Source organism: Ictidomys tridecemlineatus, chromosome 7 (assembly GCF_052094955.1).
Source record: "Ictidomys tridecemlineatus isolate mIctTri1 chromosome 7, mIctTri1.hap1, whole genome shotgun sequence".
NCBI classification, from domain to species: domain Eukaryota; kingdom Metazoa; phylum Chordata; class Mammalia; order Rodentia; family Sciuridae; genus Ictidomys; species Ictidomys tridecemlineatus.
The window spans coordinates 31,322,692-31,347,554 of NC_135483.1; the positions used below are offsets into that span (position 1 = coordinate 31,322,692).

The 24,863-nt window shown below is 33.8% G+C and overlaps 1 protein-coding gene across 4 annotated transcripts in view; it reads right to left on the minus strand.

Annotated features, from left to right (window-relative positions):
- Zfpm2 (zinc finger protein, FOG family member 2) overlaps positions 1 to 24,863 on the minus strand; it is a 425,216-nt gene that overhangs the window by 297,707 nt on the left and 102,646 nt on the right. For all 4 annotated transcript variants that reach the window (XM_040293756.2, XM_005316260.2, XM_040293758.2 and 1 more), the window contains one exon: positions 15,343 to 15,441. In XM_040293756.2, the coding sequence (XP_040149690.1) occupies positions 15,343 to 15,441 (99 nt within the window). The remainder of the gene's footprint in view (positions 1 to 15,342; positions 15,442 to 24,863) is intronic.

The window sequence follows — 24,863 nt, forward strand, 5'->3', positions numbered from 1 at the left end:
TAAAAATAGAAATTAGTTTGGCAAAGAGGATGTATTCAAACTAATATATTAAAATTAAATGCAACATCATAAAACCTCTATATAACCAAGGCCATGATTCGAACCCCTCATCACCTAACTGCAATGAGTCATTGCCTTTACACTTATAGAATCTTAAAACTATTGTCATAGTAGAAATGTTATGTACTTTTTGAAATATCTGCCTTAATTCTCCTCAGGTATTAAGTCCAGCCACAATACCTAAAGTGTTTTAAAAACATCTGCAAATATTTGGCTTTTCAGTTTTACAATTTAAATCTTTATGTCACTATAAAGTTCAAGTACCTATATCAACTATACATTTGACATGGTAGATATATACCATCTATAAATCAAGTTTTAATAATCGTTGGCTTTGTATTTTAGTGTGACTTAAAAATAATAAGCCATTTAATTCTTTTGTAAAGTAAATAAAAATGTACCTGCAAGGTATAAAAACTATGCTACCCTTTCTTTTATTACAGATATAAACATAGATGAGTAGTTATAGACATAGTTCTACATTAAATTTACCCAATTTGAATTTGGGTTAATTTAATGGTTTGGGTTAATTTAAATGGCTGACTCATTTTAGAACTAATGTCAATTCTTTTCCAATTCTATATTTTATTATGTGTTGGGGACATTACAAAATCAAACAAACCCACAGGCATGGATGTATTCTCATTTTTTTTTCCTTGATAATCAAGATTCTTTTTTTTCCTTTTGCAGATAGATATATTCATGCTGTAAAAAAATAAAAATAAAATTTTCACCAAAGGAAAAAAATTAAGAATGGTAAGTAAATCAGTTATAGAATTTCCCAATAACATCTGTAAAACCCTACAGCGAATATCTTTTGTGCCCCCCTCCAAAAAATAGAGTTTATTTCTGGACATATTTTCTGAGCATTTTCAAACAAATTCCACACAGTCCCCAAAGTCTGTTTTCAGATGGAGCTCCAGAGGAAGAATTCCCTAAAGGGCTCCTCCTCCATCTTTCCTCCCCACAATTGGTACTTGCAGTACAGTGGGGCTGGGGCAAGATCACAGACTTTGTTTGCCCAAGCTGACCAATCTCTCTGGCGAGTTTACTAAGGCAGGTTTTTTCCCTTCAAGATACTTCATGTTAACAGCTTGAGGGTGTTCAATCAGCACTGCTTTGATCTCGGCTGGAACTATAATTATTTAACATTGTTACATGGATTTCTATAATCCACCCCACCATTAAATCCCTTTTACACCCTCATCTTCTGAGGTCTAATCTGCATCTGTACACTGAGTTTGTCTTCTTGGCTGGTCTCATCAGGAGTCTGCATTCTCCCACATCTTGACTGATGGTTTTCTCTCTCTTTTCCCCCCTCTAATGAAATCATTTTCCTACAAATTGAAATCTGCAAAAAAATGTCTTATACATTGGCTCTATTTTTAAGAGCTCCCTATTGAATACGGGTGTCATCTGCTATTCACTGTGAACCCTCCCCCGCTCCCAGTTCTACGGACATCATTTTCTCATTGGAAGTTTTATTAAAATAATGTTAGCATATATTTGACTTCTTCAAAAAGGAATTTCTATAAAAGTATCCAAAGTAAAAAGTAGCAAATGTTCTGGGCTTTTATTTCAAAACACAGGAACAAGGATTTGGTAACATTTTGTACTTTATTATTTTTCCTTCAGAAAGTAAATGGAACAGTTTTAGATGGGCCATAAAATTTAAAACATATAAAACCAACTGAGAATAAAGATCTCATAGGAAGTGGGGCACAGTGGCATATGCCTGTAATCCCAGTGGTTCAGGAGACTGAGGTGGGAGAATCACCAGTTCAAAGCCAGCCTCAGCAACTGTGAGACACTAAGCAAGTCGGTGAAACCCTGTCTCTAAATACAAAATAGTGGTGGTGATATGGCTCAGTGGTTGAGTGCCCCTGAGTTTAATCACCAGTACTCAAAAGAAAAAGGGAAAAGAGAAATAGTGAAGCAGTTGTGAAAAGCTGAGAGGTCCTCAGAAATCCAAAGAGAAGGGTATCCCAGAGACAGGTGAAGACACTACACTTCACTAATCCTGTCATATGCATTCTTCACAAAATCCACGACTATCACATGAGTAAACAAACAATAAAACAAACAAGAAGGCTCAGTTCCAGGGTTCTTCAAGCATTTAAGTGAAGAAGTTGAAAGTTGAGTATAGAATTCTGAATGAGAAAAGGAGAGCAATACAGTATGTAATCATCCATAGAACAGATAAGAATATATTCTTTTCAGAAAAAAAAAACTAAAAATGATCTTTTTAAAAAGATCAAAAATTCACATCACATCTCCTCATTAAGAGGAGAGTCAAGACCTCCTGGGTGAACTTAGGACTTTTCATCTCAGGTCTACATGAAAGCCTAAAGAGATCTGGCAGTTAGTTATATATCTATTTGGTAATTTGCTTGTTTAGAGATAAATGAATGCATATTTTGTCCTGAGTCATTATTAACTGCTCTTCTCCAATTGCAAGTTTTTAGCACCATCACTATTTTTGCAATATTACTATAATCTAACAAAAGTGAGCATTCTTTTATTTCCTTTGAGGATCATGTTATAACTTTTCAACATAGTTACCCATAATATTGATCAATAACAAATGAATGTAAGAACAGTCTTTCAAAGACTGACTGTGAGGAAGATTACAATCACATTTTTAGCCCATTCTGGACTCAATAGTTTAACTATATAATGATATTATCCCTGCTTCTGTTGTTTTCTGTCCATGTTTTCTTTCATTTGCTTTAATAATTTTTCTATCATTTTATATTTCATGTTTTAAATGTTACCCCAAATAAGTTGTGGAATGAGGCTGAGCATAAGCTTTAAATGCCTTAATTTTTTAAAAAATCTAAGATATTTGAGTACTTCAGATTCATCTCTACTAAGTAGAATCCTATAACAGACCCTAATTTTCTGAAAAAAAAAATAGATGCAACCTGACTTGCTATTTCAATTCACTATTTAAAGAAATAGAATGGAGAAGAAGAAATAAGAGGGAAGCAAGATTTTAGACAGAAACTATCTGGCTATATAAAAAGAATGATGATGATGTGGATGACAATGATAATGTCATGCTTACAGCCCTCCGTGGCACTTGCTCTGTGCCAAACACCCTTCTCGTTGCTTCACTCTCATAACGCAGAACCCTATGAAGCAGATCTACAGCTCTCCTAACTTACAGATGAGAAAGTGGTGGGCAGAAAAGGTAAGCGATCTGGAAAGATTTGTCCAAGTTTATTGAACAGTTATGTGGAGGAGCAGACTTTGAAAGCAATTTTCAGGTCCTAGCTTAGTGGTAATGTGCTTGCCTAATGTGCCAAAGTCCCGAGTTCAATCCCTACAACACACACAAGGGGAAAAAAAGGAAAGAAAAGCAAGCAAGTTTCATCACAGAATATGTCTCCCATGACCCCTCTTTTCCTTCCCTGGAATTGAACTTCTGTGACGCCAGTCTCTCTTCCTTCTCAGACTATCACCATCAGCAGGGGAAAGTTCTAAAGTCCAGCCTGTCTCTATCCCTATCAGCAATAACACTAGGTAGAAAAGCTCCCTAACTAGACCAAGATTTAACATTCTTAGCTCTTAAAAGAGGACAATCTATCCAGCTTCTCGTGAGAATTAAAGGAGGCAATCAGGTCAGTTCATGCAGTACCTAGAATAAAGATAGCACCCTCTGAAGGCAAATTGCCAGCCTCATTGATGGTCTATCTAGATAGCATTAGAATCCTGGGAGGTCACTTGTCAACACATCACTGTTTTAAACTTCAACTTCCTTAGTGAAACAAAGCACAGTAACTGGAGTCAGGATGCTTAAAGAATAGTGGATATGTATTTTTTTAGGACGGCAACAGGTAAATGAAAACTAAACAGAGTAATTAAAAAGTTATGTACGAGAAATTTCCCCAAATTTTATTAAAGTATGAATTTATCTTAATAAATAGTTTTACAGAAATATAAAACACATTGCTCCTTGATTATCTTTTAGAGAAGAAAAAAGATACACAGAAATCTATCTAAGTGAAGGGATGAAAAAAATATGGTAGCAAGTAATGAATACCACTATCAAGAAGAGGCTAGTTGCATAAAAAAAATAAAAATAAACAAACAGAGAAAGTAAATACACATGTGTATACTCACCGGAGTCCTGCTGCTTAATTTCAATTCCAGGATTAGGAGTGTGTTACGGTTTGGACGTTGGCTCTTCCCCAGAAACTCATGTGTGAGATGATGTAAGAAAGCTAATATGTGAAAGAATTGGGTTGTGAGGGCCCTAACCTAATCAGTATTTAATGCTCTGGTAAGGATTAACTGGGTGGTAACTGTAGGTTGGTAGAGTGTGGCTAGAGGAGGTGGGTCACTAGGAACATGCCTTTGGGGTATATATTTTTTCCGTGGTTAGGGGAGTCTCTCTGCTTCTTGATGTGATGTTCTGAGCCACTGTTTTCCCCCACACTCTTCCTCCATGATGCTCTGCCTGACTGGAGCACTGGGAATGGAGCCAGCAGCCTATGGACTCAGACTTCTGAAACTCTGAGTGCCAAATAAACTTTTCCTCCTCTAAAATTGTTCTTGTCAGGTCTTTGGGTCACAGCGATGAAAAAGCTGACTAAAACAGGCTGTGTGACCTTAGGCAAGTTATTTAATGTTCCTGGGTCTCAATTTCCTCATTGGCTTAGATGAGAATAATATCCATGGAGTTGTTAGAAAGAAAAACAATGAGAGTCTGTTTGCTCTTACATCCTTCTTGCCTGTAACACACATAGTGAACACTCAACAAATCATAGTTACAACAGCTATGAATGAAAAAAGGAAAGCCAGAAAGTTCACAGGACAGAAAGCATTGCCAAGAAGCAGAGTTTTATCACCCCAACACTGATTCTAGATGATAGTTTTAATTTTGATCATTTCAAGAGAATAGAACTGAAAAAAAAATGGTTTAGGAACTCTTTACTAATTTTCTCTTTATTAGTCCTTTTTTTTTTTTTTCCAGCTTTTGGCTTTTGGCTTTTAGAATGATTTAAGATTTCAGAAAATACTGTCAGTGAGCCAACTGGATGACAAGTCCTGAATTACATGGACCGAATATTAAATGCCCAAAGGGAGTTAGGAGTATTACTAATTTCAGGTCTTTTAACAGGGGTTGCAATATTACATGCACTTTTGTAATAGTTAAATGTAATGCCATCTTTATCATAGTATAAAAAATGTTACTTTTTTTCATTTTTCTATGTTTTCCTTTAAAAATAAAAAATGAATAAAACCCAAAAGTCTGAGTTAGCTAACAATTTATTTAATTTTAAAAATGTGCTAAAATATTCTACTATATATTAATCATGAATTATTGGCATGGAATGTTAGCCTTAAGCTACGTGAGTTCCGAAAATAATTTGTTTCCATTTTCTCAGACAGAACACCCTATTTTATAGGAAATTAATTTTGCCATATAATTCTAATTATGATTTTATATGAGTGAATAATTTGGGCTTTTTGAAAATATCTACTTATTCTTTATAATTGAAGATTTTTCCTATAATGCTCACTATTAATTCAAAAATGGTACATTATATGTGATTGCTTCATAAAATCTCATATTTGTTTTTAAATTTAAAATAAAAAGTAAATAAATACAAACATTAACAACAGGTAAAATATTTTTAAAAATATAGTTTTAATCCCTAACACAGTGAAAAAAAGGTTCATTTTATTAATATAACCTTAAGGAAACCCTTGCTTTTACTTTGCTCTGAGGAAGAAAAATTTGTATTTTTTTTCTTGAAAAAATACATATATATATGTATATATATATACACATATAGAGAGAGAGTATATACATATATACATATATAGAGTATAATTAAAATATATATGTATTTATTTTGTTCTATTTTAAGTATATATTTATATTAAAATATATTCACATAATATGTTTAATTATGTATGTATTTAAATATATGTATATATTTTAAACATACACACCTCTGTATTTCTCTTCTTCCTTTTTCCTGGGCCATTTTCACAATGAGCACACTTTTTATTGCATTAGAAATCTCTATCACATTCTGATCTAAACTACTGTAATACGCTATTACAGAGAATGCCTGTGTCTAATGTGAGTCCCTGTCTGAATTCTAACCCTAATTCACAGTCCACATTATGCTGCATGGGTTATGCGCCCTTCGTCTGGAAAGATGGAATGTTTTCCCCCTCCTCTACTTTCCATCATGTTCACTAAGAGAACTTAACTAGCATCTATAACCAGCAGGTGCCTCCTTCTCTGGGTTCTCTGTATCTATGCCCTCATTCATTAGCTCTGGGCAAAATTCACCCATTCTGTCTCAATGAAAACCTCTCACTCTTGAGACCTTCTTTATGTACTCCAGATTTTCAAAGCGCTCCCCCATTAAGCCCTATTTCTAAATCCTTAAAGCAGGTCCAATAAGAATTTGTCACCCTGTACTTGGCATCACTTGAGAGAGATCATTATTGCCTATATTATTGGTCAGCATCATGTCTTACCACAAACATCAGCAACCCTTCCCTTTTCCCTCAAAGCAAGCTAGTCCATCAGCACTTTCCCTACCACCCAGCTTCCTCTCCAGTGGAAGACTGTCCTGTCTCTGTCACCTCCACGCCCTGCACATGCCTTTACAGTTGCAACCATAACCCAGTCTGTTAACTACCTCATTATTGTCTTCTCCTTTATACTATGAGCCTTTAGAAGGTAGTATTAAATCTAAATCATCTTTTTAATCTTTGGAGCCTAGTGCATAGTTCTCCTTCAATAAATGTTTGAACTAATAATATTAATTAATTCAACTTGAGTCTGTAAAGGTACAAGGGAAGAAGTACAAGATCTGGCATGTGTATGTAAATTTTATTTATGAGGAAATGAGCTGCAAGCTCTAAGTATCAATCTTAGAAACAAGTGTAGGAGTTTATTATGAAGACAAAGACATAATAATCCCCAAGGTCCAAAAGTGCTCCTGGGTTAAAATAACAACAGAAATTAAAAAAAAAAATCAAAATACTGGCTGTTTTCTGTTTGGATACTAGAAAGAAAGGGAAGACATACCTCTTATCCATATCAAATGTATAGCACATTATCACATAAAACAATCAAATCTAACATGTTAATGACATTAAAATAATAACCCTAGTAAAAATTATAAAATGTCTGGTAAATCAAAATAATTGAAAGATAAAGGCTGAAACAATGAAATTTAAAAGAAATAATAGAAATAGAGTATTGAAAGTCTGGAGGTATGGCAGGGTCAGGAAAGGAAAATAAAATAATTTGGAAAAGTTAATGCATTGTTGGTTCAGGCTAGTCTAATACAGAAACAAGTCTGGAAGCATATCCCTAACTTCTAAAGGAAAATTCTTAGACAGGAATAGGAGGTAAACGATAATGAATGATTTTATCAATGAACGGACAGTTTCAGAGACACCCAAATATTTACCAAGAACACTCAAGTATACAGTAGTTGTTTACAATAGCTGATTCCACATGTTCCTCTTTCCCCCTCACTTGAACCTGTCAGTCTCCTAGTTAAAATCACTGATATCTGCATGTCACTAAATTTAAAAGAGAGTCTTTAAATCTCCGTCTTGACCTCTGCACTGTTTATCCCAGGCATCACACCCTCCTTCTCAAAAAGTATTTTCTCCTAGTGTTCCTGTCTTCTCTAGTCTCTGCTTGTTAGTCTTCCTTGATGACTACGCTTCCTTTGTTCTATTACAACTACATCATGGTTTGGTGTTTCACGTACACACACATACACACACACACACAAAAAAAAAAAAATCCAATGTTTCATCTAAGATTTCTAATCTGTTTCATTAGAATAGATTGAGATAGGAAAACCACCTGCAAAACGATCTAAATACAGTTTCTTTCACTATTTGTAGGATTTTCTACCTAAGTCTTAAAAATCATTTCTCATTTTTACCCCAAATGCAGATTGCAGAATCACATAGGTTACACATCCACAATTTTACATAATGCCCAATTAGTAATTGTTGTATTCTGCTACCTTTCCTATCCCCTACTATCCCACTTCAGTCTAATGTATGAAATATGATATGTCAAGAGCTTTGTAATGTTGTGAACAACCAATTAAAAAAAAACTCACTTGGAAAAAAAATCATTTCTCATACTTCAATTTTTTAGTAAAGTTCCTTTATCAGACCTTCCAGAGGTTGCAACATAGTTTTGATAAAATAAAATGTCTATCTTCTTTGAGGACATGTTTCATTGGACTAGAAAATATTTAAAGTTAATTAAAAATTACAACTAGCACAGCTAGCAAATATACAAGTGATGGTCCCTCTGGTCCCTTTGTTATTTTGTTAGTTTGCTATCGCTGCTATAATGAAGTACCAAAAACGGGATGGCTTAAAAAACAGAATCTTCTCATCTCACAGTTCTGGAGGTCAGACATCGAAGAGGAAGGTGCCCAGGGCTGGTTCTTGATGAAGACTGAGGAGGCATCTCTTCCGTGCCTCTCCTTTAGCTTCTAGCAAACTCTGACATTCTTTGGCTTCTTGTGTTCTCCCTGTATGTGTGTGTCTGTTCCCAGTGTTTCCCTTTGCAAAAGGACATAGGTCAGCTGAAATTAGATGGCCCTACTTAGTATATGACCATAATTTTACGAAGTATATTTTCAACAACCCTGTGTCCAAATGACATCACAGTCTGAAGTCATGGAGGTTAGGGGACTTCATCCTATTAGTTTAGGAGAAATAGAACGCAAACAGTAAGTTTCAGAGAGGAGATGAAAGTTATAGTTAAGGAAGTTTCTACTGTAAACAGGTGATGAGTGAATTTACCATGGAGCAAGGGTGTAAGGGTGCTTAAAAGAATGCTATGTCATTTTTTTGGGCGGGGGCAGGGTGACGTTAACATAGTTATTAAACATGACATTGTATACAGTTTCCAGTCATGTGTTTGAGGAAAAGGTCACTGTAAGAAAAGGCCCTCCTCCAAATGAACCTTGACTTCTTTATCCTTTAATTTGAATTTCTCAACTTAACTTACATAAACAAATTAGATATTCGCAAACTCTAAAAGCAGCCAACATCTAAGTGTCCTTCATTCCCATTCTTAAACAGCTAATGGGGTATAAATTATAATAATAATTCAGTGGCAAGCTTTACGCAGTTCTTTATGACTTGAAGAAGCTGCTTTTCCAAACAGTGATGATCCTACCTCCCTTTTATTTACTTATTTATTTTAGTTATGTTTCTGTGTAGTGTGTCCTAATTCTGCAAGACAGTGCAAACTGGAGTAGGGGAATGGGATCAAGAGAACTTTTTTACTATGTTCATGTGGCATTCTGGTCTACAAAGAGGAAGGCTTTCATCTTTTAATCCGATATCCACTTAACTACAGTACAGAAGATTTATTTTTTACCCCCTCTTGTTTCATAAAGGGCTCAAAAGTCTGTAGCAATTTTTGACACTTTGTTATATTTTTCTAATGCCCCCCCATACACACACACACACACACACACACACACACACACACGTGCACGCACGCACGCACACACACACACACACAGACACACACTCCTCCCTGCCTCATTTTCATATGGACACAAAGCCTTGGGATAAAATGATGGTTCATTATAGTGGTACAGAGCTCTTATCTTCATCCGGCAAGAGTCATTTCCTTCCAAAGATTGAAATGCAAATGTGAAAATTAATGATAACTGCATTATCTGATAGCAGAGATAATACCAATTCACTGTCAGAGTAATACACAGTCATTCTACGATTTCCTCCGCTTCTCACAATATTCTTCTTACTGTCAGACTGTATCTATGGTTAACTATGTTTCATAGGTGTCTGTTAATTTACTTCAAATGGCATTTCCCAGATCTTATATCTACCACATTTTCCCAATCAAAAAGGAAACGAAATCAGAACTGTAATCTTTAAGCCCTTCTTTGGACTAGTAAAGAGGGGGGAAAAAAACTGTATCATTAAGTATGTGCTTCTATCTCATAATGGTCTTCTAGCTACCATTCCACTTTATGCAAAACACTTCCCATCTTCCCAGTTTAATTTCAGGCACAAAGCAGGGCTAGCACAACCAGCTGCATGTACCCACAACACTGAACAGCAACTGCAATAGGCAACTTATTTACAGACTTCTTGACCAATATTTAGTCCATGTGCAACAAGTACTCATGTCTGTCTTGAACCTCGAAAATTTATTTACATTAAAAGTTCTTTAGCTGAATAATGTTTTAAATTAGGTAGAATAGACCATAGCAAACATAATCTTATGGTCATTTTTACATCACAAAATCGTTTTGCAAAATTAATTCCCTATACTGCTTAATGAGGACTAATATGGAAGGCACTATAATGGCTACTAAGGCACAATTGCCAAAATGACAATAAAAGTAATATTAAGAGTGATTTATTGAGTACTTGAAGCTCTGAGCTCCATGCTTTACATGTAAAATCTCATTAATGAGGTAGTTATTATTAGCCTCATTTTATAAACACTAAGGCCTTGGATTATTAATAGCTTGTTCAAAGTCACACAATTAATAAGTGACAGGACCAATGTATACACAGAGGAAATGTTTTTTGATCTTTTTCACTCATTATACTATCCAAAATAATTGTGATAAATACTAGATTCTGTATATCAATGCAAAAGCAAATGCTGATGTTTTATAGCAGATAAAACAAAAAGATTTACTTTTATTTAATTAACTCATCAAATTTTCAAGATAAGTTTTGATTCCATAAAATCAGAAGGGGATTTATTTTACTTAATTTTACTGCAACGACCCAAAGCCTAACATATCAATATCAAAATCTATTTAAATGTATATACTTATTTTGAAAAAGTTTTGCCAAAGAAATTAAATAAAATTTCTATCTGTGTATGTATGCATGAATATACATTTTTTTGGATACATGTACTTATTTGCACATGATGGTAAGACCTAGATTCAGTCAATCTAACACCAGAGAAACCGAATTATTCATATCCCCAACTCTAAAAAGGAGCCAGAGGGCTAGATTCTTTAGAGTTGATATTAAGTAAGATGTGACTTTTAAAGTTCTTATTTTATAAAAGTGATGGTGGCTTTATAAGGATTTACTTGAATTCCATATCCCACATCTCCTAAATCTAAGAAAATAAGTCAGCTCTCCAGACTGCAGCCATAAAAATGTGGTTCTAAAAATTTTCTTATGAGAGTTAGGGATGTGAACACTATTTTTAAAATAATATAAAATTCCAATTGTTGATCCGTCTGAGAAGACAGTGAAAAACACTTAATAAGGCTTGATCCTTCAGTAAAAGAAAGCCACCAACCCTGAGCAAGTCTCTCAAGAGCTGTGATGCAGATCTCTGTGCATAATTTCTTTCAACTTTTGTCCTCACAAAAATATTTCAAGGTAGTTATTTTAATTTCCTTTGCAAATATAAAGAAATTGTGGCTTGGCCATTTAACAATGCCATAAATTTTAAGGCATTATATAAGCACAAACAGATCTGACTCTCAAGTGTGAACATTTCCTTCTGTAGTATAGACTATGCTCTATTTTAAGGCTAAGAGATGCCTAATTATTGCATCAGTGACTCAAATGCAGTACATGAACAATTAAAGGGGAAACATGACATAAAGAGAGTGCAGACAGCATAATCCTGCACCTTTGCACCATCCCTACCTTTTTTCACGACTGTAATGATACGGCAGATGCACAATAAATATTTTTGAGCAATTAATTATATGTATAAGAATATTCATAAACTGGTAAATCTGTGAGGACCTTGTAAGGGTGATAAAAGAAGAGGTAGTTACTTAAAAAGAAGACAAATGAAATAAGAAAAATAAAGGCAAACAGATGAAAAGGCAGAACAGTGAATAGCAAGTCCTATATGAATTAGATTCCAAGCAAGCAAGTGTCAGGGTAATTTTTTTCAAAAGCAAGACAGAACAATGAAATTAAAATTTAGATTCAATATGTGAAGTATTGAAATAATGGGGTAATGACTTGTATATTGTCCTGAACTATACGATTTAGCATGTCTAGCTTTCCATTCAAAGTGTAAAGATTTATAGAAACTTAAAGGATATTTAAATGAGAGTAAACATTTAAGCCTTACAGAATTTCACTGTAGAAATATTCAGAAATATAAGATGATTTTCCTAAAGTTTGTTTAGGCTCTATCTAATCATAAGAGTTAACAAAGGTGTGAGCAATCACAATTCCAGAATATATCTTTTCATTGAATAACAAATAATGCAGAACATTTTTACACCAAGGAATTTGCATTTGATAAAAATAGAACATTTTAGACAGGAGTTGATTCATTATTGAATTGAGCCATCAAGAAAGGTTGTAGAGTCCTCTTCAATCAAACTCTAAAATAAGATAAATCCTGATCCATCTTAAATGATGTCAGCTCTATGCTTCACATTCTTTAGATAATTTCCTCATCCTTTGATTCTCTTCTATTTTTAGAGAAAGCTGTCATTCTTAAGGTGACTGTGAGTACTGGGCAGGAGGGCCTTAAAATTAAACCTTGAAATAACACCTGGTTCATTACCTCATGCCTCAATCAATAATTTGTGCTTAAACAAAAAACTAAATAGTTAATAAACAAGGGTTCCCCTCGTTATATCAGATAAACTACAGGGTACTGAAAACTGAGAAGAATTTTTAAGGTTTCTGTTTCAAGATCTAACAGCCATAACAATATGATAATTAGCATTTGTGGGTGATCTGATTCAACTTTCTAAAAGTTGATAATATTACTTTCCACATTTTACAAATGAATACGGAGGCACTATGAAATTAAACAATTTGCTACAAATCTCCTGACTTGTGAGTGGCAAATCCAGCTCATGAGCCTAAAGCCTTGTAATCCAGAGCCCATTTTCAACTGTTTGGAACTATCACCAAAATTTGAACTATTTTCTCTCTTGCATACAATTAGAAGGTACCAATTATGTTTTTGAATGACAAAGTTTAGGTAATAATATTGAAGCAATTACTATTTCTGCAAAAGGCAAAATACAAAAATATCTTCCATATTTCTTTAGAATATAGAAGGAAATTAACTGATATTCTACTCTGAAAAATAATAAATGTCCAAAATATATTATTTTGTTATGAATTAACTTCATTAATTCAGGCATTTTAAAAATTAAAAAAACACAATTTTTGATTTTGTTAAACACCTAAGGAGAAAAATGGCTATTGACTTTATGTTACACTAAGGACAAAAAATTTCTTGTCACCATATTTACTTTGAGAGATATATATCTTCTTTATTTTCTTTCTTTCTTTTTCTTTCTTTCTTTTTTTTTTTAACCAGGGATTGAACAATTGAACTCAGGGCACTCAACCACTGAGCCACATCCCCAGCCCTATTTTGTATTTTATTTAGAGACAAGATCTCAGATGAATTGCTTAGGGCCTCACTAAGTTGCTGAGGCTGGCTTTGAATGTGCCATCCTCCTGCCTCAGCCTCCTGCTGGGATTAAAAGCATATACCACCCTGCCTGGCAGAGACATATATTTTCCCTGTAAAGTTGTGACATATATATATAACCCAGAGCAGAGTATAAACATTGCACTAGATCCACTGAATACAAATTACCTTAAACAAAATACATAATTAAATTTAACTAAAAATTGAAAATTCTCATCTTGAAAGATGCCATCATTCTTTACCTTGTTCATACCTTTTTTTTTTCTTTTTTAGCCAATAACACAACTTTATTTCTGTAAAAGCTTCCTGAAAAACGTGGCATTAGGTGTGCAGCACGTGCTTAGTAATTCAACACCCTCTGAATTTCTATCTTCCTCCCATGTTACTGGGAAAGCTGTGAGCCCTGGATACAAAAGGTAAAACCTGCCCTCCACAGATTTACCCCACAATGAAAGCAAGACAGAATGCAGCTGTTTGCAATCAGATATATATATAATCCATCCAATTGGATATTAAGTGTAAAAATTCTTCTAAACATAATCACATTAAATTCCATAAATAAGGAACAATAAGAGACAAGATTCACTCACTCATTTGAAGTTATATGTAAACCTCACAACAAAACTAGGATTTTTTTTCCAAGTATTTTTTTTCCAATTTGTTTTCTCAATCAAACTTCTCTCCCCACACTGAGAAGTCAGCAGCATTATGCAATAAGGTGGAAATACCATAAGAAGTCTACATTGTCTTACAAACTCTTAAAATATGGCATTATACTATTTTTAAATTTAATACAGTTTGATCCAAAATCTTGTATAGCATTATACCATAGTGTACAGAATACAAACATTTGTGTGTATCATGAATAACATTAGAAATGACATCATAATAATCAGATATACTGTATCTTCATTTTTGTTTGCATTATATTTTCCAGCTGATGGTTTCAGAAAATTACCACTGGAGTTCCTCTCTTCTTCACGCACAGCAGAGAGCAATTTGCAAAGTCATGCAAGGGTGAAAATGTGATTGAAATATAGGGATCTTTCTTAATGAAAAATGTTACTGCTTTAGAAATTATGGCTAAAACTATTTCAAAACTCACTTAAATCTTTAAACCCTATGAAATAATGGTCTCCATTTATAAATATACCATCAACTGTAAATTACTTAGCAACAAATAGAACCACAGAGATTTTATAAATATATATATTCATATAAAATTATACTAGTGTTCTGGAGTTTCTTGATCAGTTTGTTTTTTTCTGAAATGATTCAATGTCAGGTTCTTGAAAGGCAAGTTTAAATTCATTCATAAAAGTAAAGATGTTGCCAAAACCTTGAATCAAAGGGCACAGTATCTTGACATTTTCTTAACTTCTAAATGCATACTAAGGTTCAATCTATGATTTCGAACATGACTTACTGAAAATGATAGATCTTTGAAGTATTGTTTCTAACTTATTTGTAAGCCTTCAAAATGGCACCCAATTTGCATTTGGATGTCACTTAAAGATTTTCTGTTCAAAAAAAAAAAAAAGCAAGTAGAACTGACAAATTTTATGTGAGTATGAAAAAAAAGTTATGGAGACTTCAAACAGATATGACACTTGTTTTTTTCAAGTTTTAACAATAGGATAAAAATCTTTAAATAATGAGGTATATTCAAACTGCCAAGTAGCCAGCACACATAAAAGTGCCTGTGTGTCTGCGTTAATCAGAGTTGAAAAATTGTACGAGTTTTGCAAGCTTACTCAAGTTTAAAGGAAAAATATGTGAATTTTTTAATAAAAGCAAAAGATAGGTGAATGTTGCATTTTCTGTCCTACCTGGACCATCCCAGTCATCTGTCTCAACTCCAGGTTGCCCTGGTTTCTCTGATTGTGTGTCCCCATCTGATTCTGCCATCTCCTGGATACCTTCATCACCTGAAAAACACCAACAGAGAGAAAAAGAGAAATGATCAAAGCCCTCTTTTTCATTCAAATCCTTGTAGGAGAATTTCCTCATCATATGCCTAACGATAGGTTTATTACATATAATGTGATAACTGACAAATGCCCAGGCCCAATCATTTTGATATCTATTGTGGTTTAATAGTAAAAAAAAAAGAATCATCATTATCAATCAATAAATAAAGTTAAGTACTATAATCAATAAGGTACATTTCCATATCACTTTTTGAAGTTATTATTTATAAGAAGAAAATCAAACAGCAACATATAATTTTTCTCATGCTTTTAATACAGAAAAACATAAAATTCACTTATTTCCAAATTAGAAATTTTTATTAAGGCAGGCTACAGTAGAAAAAAATTAAATATCTTGCAATGTGATATATTCCAGGTTTTAGTTGAGTTTAGGTTACTTTGAAGATTTTAAAAATTTTTTTCCCAGTCCTTTGCTTGTTTGGTGTTATTTCTTTAAAGACAGGGTATAGAAAGCCCACAGTTAAAGGATAGTATATGAGATGAGCCAGTGACCCGCTCTTCGAAATGCAAGAAACTCATGCTTTGGATAAATGCAGCTGGTTTTCACAATTTTATGCCATAATTTTCACATATAAAGAAAAAAAAGACTTCGAGCAAGAACAGATTTCTAGTGAAGGACAAAACATTAGCAAAGCAACCGCTTTTTAAAAGTCATAAGTTTAATTTATGAGTACCTTCATCTTAAGTGAAAATGTAACAAGGCATATGCTGTTTTAAAAGAAAATAAACATTAGCATGGGGCACACATATAAAATTTAAATAATACCTAAGTTTAACTGGCATAGATTTCAGAAAACATGATAACAAAAAAATGTAAAGATGGAAATGAGAAGAATATTAAGGTCATGACAACTATACCTTGAATCTTGAATCTAATCATGCAAACAATTTAAAATTAAATGACTTGCCTATCCAGCTTTTTCTGAAGTTTTCAATAACCATTTCCCACATATTTACCTGAATCTCTAATTGTTTTTGAATGTTTACATATTTACTTAACAATACATTGAATTTTTTACATTTTCAAAGTAACCTAGAAAATACAAAATGTTAAGAAAACCATTATTATTACATATGACATTAATATGTTCATAAGAGTTCTGAACTTAAACTCCATATATTTTACACTCATTTCTATATGTAACTTCATAAATTGAATTACTTTAAAACTTGGAATCAAAGATAAGGAGAAAGAATGAAGAATCCTAATCACAGCTCTATTTAACCCATTTTTTTTTGTAAACAAAGGAGCAGCAGGTATTAAAGAATAAAACTTACAGTGAAACCACACCATTCAAACCATGTCTAGAATTGAAAGTTCTTTGGAACTTATCTCTCCTTTCAGTATGATCACAATGAATACCAATGAAATTGTCTCCAGAAAATATATATTGAGCATCTATCATGTTTAAGAAAATGTAGTAGGCACAAGAGGATAAATTCATAAAAAATACAGCTCCCTGTTGAAATATAGAACCCATTCAGAAGAGTAAGTTAACAAATGAGAGGCAAGGTCAAAGCAGCACAATGAAGATACAAAGGCTCAGTAAAAGGAGATGTGCTCCAATCTGCCGCTTTTGCAGGTCACATGGAAGAACATAACCACAGGTCAACCAGTCATCTTCTGGAGATCAGAGGGCAAGTTGTAGTCTCACTTTTCAGACATGGACAGGGTTGGTCCTCAGCCACATCTGAGTAGTCTCTGTGGCCCTTAATATAATGAACTTCTGAGAGACCTGAACTAATCAACTGCCCCTCAGCCTGACTCTACATGCTTGGCCTCTCTCTAGTGGGCTTTCCTCCACCTCCTCCAGTCTAGATAAGAGATAAAGTTGGGTCAGCAGAAAGCTCAAGGCATCTGATTTTACTGGTAAGATTCCAGGCTGTTCTAGCTGTTTGAATATCATCCCTTCATATATGTAAATGCTGAAACTAATGCTATGTAATCAGCAATTTGGCAATTTGGAAAAATTGAATAACAATCATGTTAGCTGGGTGAAGAATCTAACATTTCTCATGAGCTAGATCTTTTCTATGTGTCCCTTCCTGCCAGACCCTGTGGTCTTTTCTCCTCCTCTTCTCTGCTCTGCGCCTGGGACAATCTGACCTCTTAAGACTCCATCACTGAGGTCCCTGTCTTCTGATTTCTACTTGAGGTCACACAATGGAAGCATTGACAGCAGATCAGAGGAAGAGTTCAGGAGGAGAGAAAGGCAGGTGTTTGTCCCCTGACAATCTCTTAATCCTTGATAGTCTCCAGATGCTAGTACTGGCTGCACTGCAGGGTTAAGTGCTCCTGTTTGGAGGCCCGCCTCCTGCTTCTCCCATACTCCTGTATCACATACCTCTTGAGACCAGAGTGCCAACAGCTACCCACTGCTGGGAGCCTTCCCTTGATGCTTCTCATCTCTTGTCGCTTCCCTCAACCTCACCCACACCTGTACACTGTCCCTTGACTAAACTCCTTTTAGTTAAACCTATTAATCATTCCATCAGTTTCTTGATGGGTCCTTTACTGTTACACTCCATTTAATCCCAAGCATCTCACACTTTTCATGATTTGGGGCCAGTCACCACTTTTGCAATACTTCGTTCAATATTTTCTTTACATTGACTCACTTTCTATAACTTATTTTAAAAATCTGAGTAAAAATAAAAAAATTATTTAAAAAACAAATATTTTTCAAAACAAATGCATGCCGATGGCAAGTAGAAAATCAGTATCACATGCAAACAATAGAGGCATACATAAAAATATTTGAACAAAAATACATGTAATACTATCAGATTCTAGTTACCATGTCTAATTAGACTCAGAGTCTCTGGTCTTATGGCTTTGTTTCAGAAAGAAAAGAGTAGGGAGTAAGTACTACAAGAGTATTTAAGTCATAGTAATAAGAATTTAAGTCATAGTAATAAGTCATAATAATAAGTAATATGAAAAGAATGTAAAAGATTGAAAACTTCCTCATTATTGATTCAATAAAATTTAGTAAAATACTAGTGGATGACCTTAATCATCAAGGATACCTGACCCAATCTGGAAAGCACTGGCATTTCTACACATATTATTTTCCACAGGGACTAGAATTCAAATCTCCCACTTAGGAGAGCATCTGTTTGTTTGCATTCCTACAGGCTGGGTGGGGTTTCACTCTGGGTACTATGTAGGGGAATGCATAAAGGGAATGGTTCCTTGGAAGAGAGTGAAACCTATGGTTTCTAAAATACCATCTACTTCTTTTAATCAAATTTCTCATTTCTTCTGGATCCTGAAATATGGGGATTTAAACACCAGCAGGGACCTTAGAGATCATCTAACACAGATTCATTTACTGTTTAGGAAATTCATGTACAGATAAGGTCACTGACTTATCATGCTTTCAGAGCTACCATATTAGTGCTATGGTTTGGATAAATTGAATAAGTGTTCCCCCAAAGTACACATGTTAAAGGCTTCTGGGAGGAGATGGCACTATGGGGCAGAGGCGGAACCTACAAGGGACAGGGTTCAATGGGAGGTATTCCAGTCATTGGGAGCATGCCCTTGAAGGGGATATTAGAACTCCAGGCTCAATAAAAACTTTTCCTCTTTTTAAGTTGATTATCTCAGATATTTTGTTATAATAACAGAAAGCTGACCAATACAATTAGTTTCTGTATGAGGCATCTTGCCCAAATATTCTTTGGCTTTAGCAGTAAGTGATTCCCATTCTTCACAGCAACAGCAGATTAAAGTAGCTTTATGTTTTATTCTTTCACCAACAAGTATGACAGGAGGGTTAGAGGCAAGCATAGGGAGGCATCATAGAGGCTACCAAAACCAGCAGTTTGTATAAAGTTAAAAGTTAAATTTGAGTTTCCTTCAATCTTTGAGTCTCCTAACAATCTTTACAAAACATCCTTTCATTTCTCTAGTTGATGAGTATCATAAACATTAGAATAATAATCCCAGAGCAAACCATTAAGAATGATGATCTGGTCATGCTGTTCCAGATCATATATCCAAGGATCTAGAGGACAAAGTATAAAATTCTGAGGAGAACCACTTAGAGAAGTTAAGTTTTATATTCAGATACTAATGGTATCATCTTTCTGTTCACACAAAGGAGTATATCTTTCTGCATCTTACTATTACATTTTAATTGCTGGAATTTCAGCACCATGCAAAATTCAACTAACCATTAACAAAATAAAAAATATAAAAAACAATATTTCCTGGTAAGGATTATGTGATCTAATCAAGGAGATAGGAAATATGTATGAAAGCAGTAACCACCAATAAAAACATACAATTAAGGTAGTTCTTCAATAATTCTAAGCAAGGACACCTATATAGGAAGTTAGAAACCAGAAGCATAACACAAGACTGACCCTGAAGAAACTATATAGTTAACTTTGGAATTCTAACCTCATACTGATGGCAATGAGAAAAGATTTTTCAGTGGGGGGTGCAAATACAAAGGTCAATGCATATTTACTGAGTTTGTAAGAACACATCTTGTCAGACCTCTGATCTTTTATGTCTCCCATACTCATTCCAAAATAATTCTGATTCTTGTCTCAGAACACTCCCTAATTTTTGTTGAGACTATGGTTAAGTCTGCTCTGAAAGCTTACTAGGCAAATTACATGTTTAGAAGAAAAAATAATAATATGAGAAAAATAATTTAAAAATGGTGCATTTTCACAAACATATTACGAAATAAGCATGGTAATCACAAAATAAGAAGTTAAAAGAAAGGATTCAATTGAATCAATAAATGATCAATTGTTCTAAACAAAGGTGAGATAGAATTGTTCTTTCCTAACTTACTCAAAGACTACTTTCTGATTCTTAGGACCTGTGATGGACAATGAGAATGCAAATAAAGATGGCACCTTCTCCCATATAACTTACAGACCAGTGTGAGACTCTCAGTGGCTGGGAACTTGTCACCTGGAATGATAAGTGCTTCAATAGGAGTAGTTCATTATGTGAGAAGAGCACAAAGACATGAGATCTAACCCAGGTTTTATGCTATGGAAGCTCCATGAAGAAAGAAACCAGTAAAATATCTGAAACTTCAGAGAATCTGTGTTAGATGATCTCTAAAGTCCCTTCTGGTGTTTAAATCCTGATGTTTCAAGGTCCAGAAGCTCTTTCTTCTTCTTTCCACAAGGGCCAAATTTACCCATGATTCTTATCCTTTATCTACCAGGAAAACAAATGGCAGGATGGACACAGATCTTAGCAGATATTTGATTCTAAGAAATTAAGTAACTCACTCAAAATGAAAATATTATAATTCGCTCTATTGAAGGCGTGATTGAACTAGTGATTTCAAATAATGTAACACTTTCATTTGATGTCATTTAATTGCAAAAAAAAAAAACTGTCAAGCTTAGACTTAACCTTCATCAATATCTGGAGCAATATTCAGTATTGATAATCCAAATCCATTGAATGATTTGTTCTAATTTATTTCATTACACTATATATATAATTAGAACTACTGAAAATAAATATTACAGACATTTAAAGAAGCACTGTACTATCAGATAATGAAATGCAACTAGTAGCTCAAAAGAAATTCATTTTGCACCTATCTTAAGCTATTTATGAAATCAAGTAAGTAAACAATATATGTCACATTAATAAAAGTAAATTCTGAGAGAAAAATAGTCTTTTTTTTTTTTTTTTTTTTTGGTAGCAAGGATTGAACCCAGGGGGAGGTTAATCACTGAGTCACATGCCCAGGCCTTTTTATTTTTTACTTTGGGACAGGGTCTCACTAAGTTCCTTAGGGACTCACAAGGTTGGTGAGGCTAGCTTTGAACTGATGATCCTCCTGCCTCAGCCTCTGGAGTTGCTGGGTTTACAGGCATGTGCCACCACACCCAGCAGTTTAAAGTCTTCTAATTATTTAACCATGTTTTCTTAAAAAAATGAATACAAAGAAAGAAAAAGATGTCTATGACATAACCATGTCCTATAAGATGTCCAAGTGGACATAGAAAACATGATCAGAATTTAATTGTGCTCATTTCAATATTGGTTAGGAGCCAAATACTAAAGTCATTAGGATGAACAAAGCCTAGAGCACGTTGTCTCGGTCACAGTCTACACTAAACCTAAATAGGCTATCACATCTCACTCATCACTAGGGACACTACTAAATGATTTGTGAACATCACATCAATGACTCTGCAGTGTATTCGCATCCTTACACCTTAGAAAAATAAACCAAGGAAAGATGCCCGGAATCAGATTCCACATTAGTCCTACCTGGAAAGATACACTCCTAACCTATGAGAATATCACAGTCAACAGTCACAACAGCAAGAAACAAAGACAGCAGGATGGGATCTGAGAGCTGCTTTTTCCTCCTCACATATAAACCCTGTTTCTTTATTTTACATATTAACATGAAAGGATTTATGGATTTAATCTTTGTAAGAATTATTTTCTAAAGATTTCCTATTTTACTTGGCACTTAGTAAAATCAACTACACATAGATGTTTAATCAATAACTATTACTCACTGACCAGTTGGAAAATTAGATTTTGGTTTCATTCTTTCTACCATAGCCAACTGCAATATCATTACATTTGCTAATTAATTGCTTTGAGTACATTATTTCTATTTAATAACTAGAATATGTCACATTTTTCAACTTTTGTACTCTTCATCTTCTAACTTTATCTCAGGAAACTAGTTCTCATTTTTATGGTAATGTTTTTAGCCAATTCATTTTTAATCATTTTACTAATGAAAAATGAAAATGATTAAAAATAATTTAATCAAATATGAAATCTCTGAAGCACTTTTAAGAAACACTGTCTTTCCCCCTCACAACAGATGTGCTTCTTTATATAAAGAATTCATAAAATTTTATTCTTTATAAATAGAATTTTATTTTGATATTAATCCAATTGCAGCTACTTCCTGATTTGAATGGAACTGACTTGACCATAATTTTCTCTTATTTCTGTCCATTTTTAATTTCCAATATTTGCAATCAGCATTATTGAGTAGCTTAGGAAAAAATAGCATGAATAATTAATAGCCAAGAAAATAAGCATAATTTGTTAAGACATTGCTTCAGTTGGTAGGAAGAAGAAAGGAAGATTGAAAAGGATGCCTGGAAGATAATGACAGAGGAATGCATTTGACATTCATTCATTTACTTTCTAAATTCTTTATTCACACACCTTTACATAGAAATTTCAGTGTATTTTCAGCAAAGCCAAACATATTTAATGGGATGACGACCACAAATCTGGAGACCAATTCATAATGATGAAACAGAATAAATGTCAAGCAGTAACAAAATCTATAATATTTCTAAAATTATGGCTATGGAGTTAATGGTTTTCCACTGCAAGATTAAACTCCTTTGTTCCTCTTTTGAGAGATATCATACATATTTTGCAGGCCCTTCTATTTTTCCTCAATGAGAGCCCTATAGGAGGAAATTGAAGGTGTTATTGAGCATTAAAATGCACAGCATAAATAGCTTTGGGAAATGCACTAGAATATCATCTTTGAAACACACGAAACGGCATCTTTAAATACCATATTAAGTATTGTTGGTAAGGTGGTAAAAGCAGTGGCTTTCCTTGCCAAGCAAAAATAATTTCAAAAATGCAAACAAACACCTTTTCACTGAAAGTTAAACACTCCTATAGAAATTAAAGATTTGCCACATTCTGAGATAGTCACTTTTTCAGCACAAAACAGCAGCAGTGTTTGAAAGCAGTCATGCAAGCAAACAGCCTTTCTCAACCCTGCTCTTTTAATCCATGTAGTTCCTATCAATATTAACCTCTTATAGAAATTCTTGTACAATATAACTATTGAACTTTCTTGGCTAGGAGTGTTACTGGAGCTGTTAGTCATCCCTATAATGTATTTTGCAATCAGCTAAATCATCAAAGTATTTTTTAACAATGAACAGTTCAGAAGTGACAGATCTACTTTCTTGTTCACAACTGCTTATCAGAGAATAGATATCACATATGTTTTCCAGGTGCTTCCTATAGTTAGGATACCTTCACAGAAGCCGCTCATGAAAGATAAGGTCATAAAAGAGATGAAAAATGTGTGAGCTTCATACACTTATGGTTTTATCATCAGACAAGATAGCTTTGGTAAAAGGACTGCAACAGTCAAAAACAGAAAACTACAGCTCATGTTGAAGGGCGAGGACATTAAAGTTTAAGATTTGGTTTGTGTTTCCTTTGCCTAACAGCGTTGCAGTAATGTCTGGCTTAAACCAATTGTTTAGTTACGGATTATCCAAGAAAAAAATGCCATATTCTATTAACGCTACATGGATGAACTGTAGCCACATTTATACATCTAGAAATGAAAATAAAAACATGTAAGTATTACCTCTTTATGGCATACCAAAAAGAAAATCTAAACATTTCAACCATTTGAAATGAATAGGTCTGTTATATGTGTGGATCCCTATCACAATGTCTTCTCAGTTCTCCCCTTTGACGTACTATATATGTATAATAAATCCAGAGTTTTTCCATGTTCTGGATAATTTGATTAAGTATATAATTCTGTTTTTAAAAATGAATTTTAAATTTTTCTTGAGTTTTCTGTAGTTATGCCATTATTTTGATGATATTCTTTTTTTCAGACTCCAGTATATAAAGATTAAACAGATCAAAGGAATAAAATTTACATATATTCATTATGAATTTTCCTATCCCACATGAAGAATCAATCCAGAAACAATTGGTAATAAAAGTACAAAACTAAATGTTATTTTAAGAAGAAAGTGAATTTCTACAGTTAATGCATGACTACTATAATTTCTGTTATTTTATTACAGATAGTAAAGGAAAATTATTGAAAAATAATTTGTTCATTGTTCACGGCAAATATAACAGTCACAAAGTATTGATAACTTAGGAAAAAAAGAATGATTTGTCATTTTTTCTCCAGAAATGCACATTTATTCTTGCTATCAATATTGTTCTCCATGTGAAAGAGGTTTTCTCAAAGTTTAAGTTCACAGCAGATTCCCAGCATAAGGGAAATTTTCAAATAGAGAAAATAAGCCAACTCATCACCATCATATAGTTTTTATTCCTCATTATTTCTCCCAAAGAACACCTGAAAACGTCAAATATATAGGCAAAATAGGACAGAAAAGATGATCTACTTTATCATATGTTTGTAACATAACATTTAACAGTTTACATTTAGATAATTTTGTTTATTATACTTTCCTTTCTCCCTGTCCCCCCCAAAAAAAAAAATCTCACTAAGGTCTGTCCATAAGTATGTTCTGTACTATAACTTCCTACTCATAGAACTGTTCTTCACTTCAGAAAACCATGAACATCACCAACAACA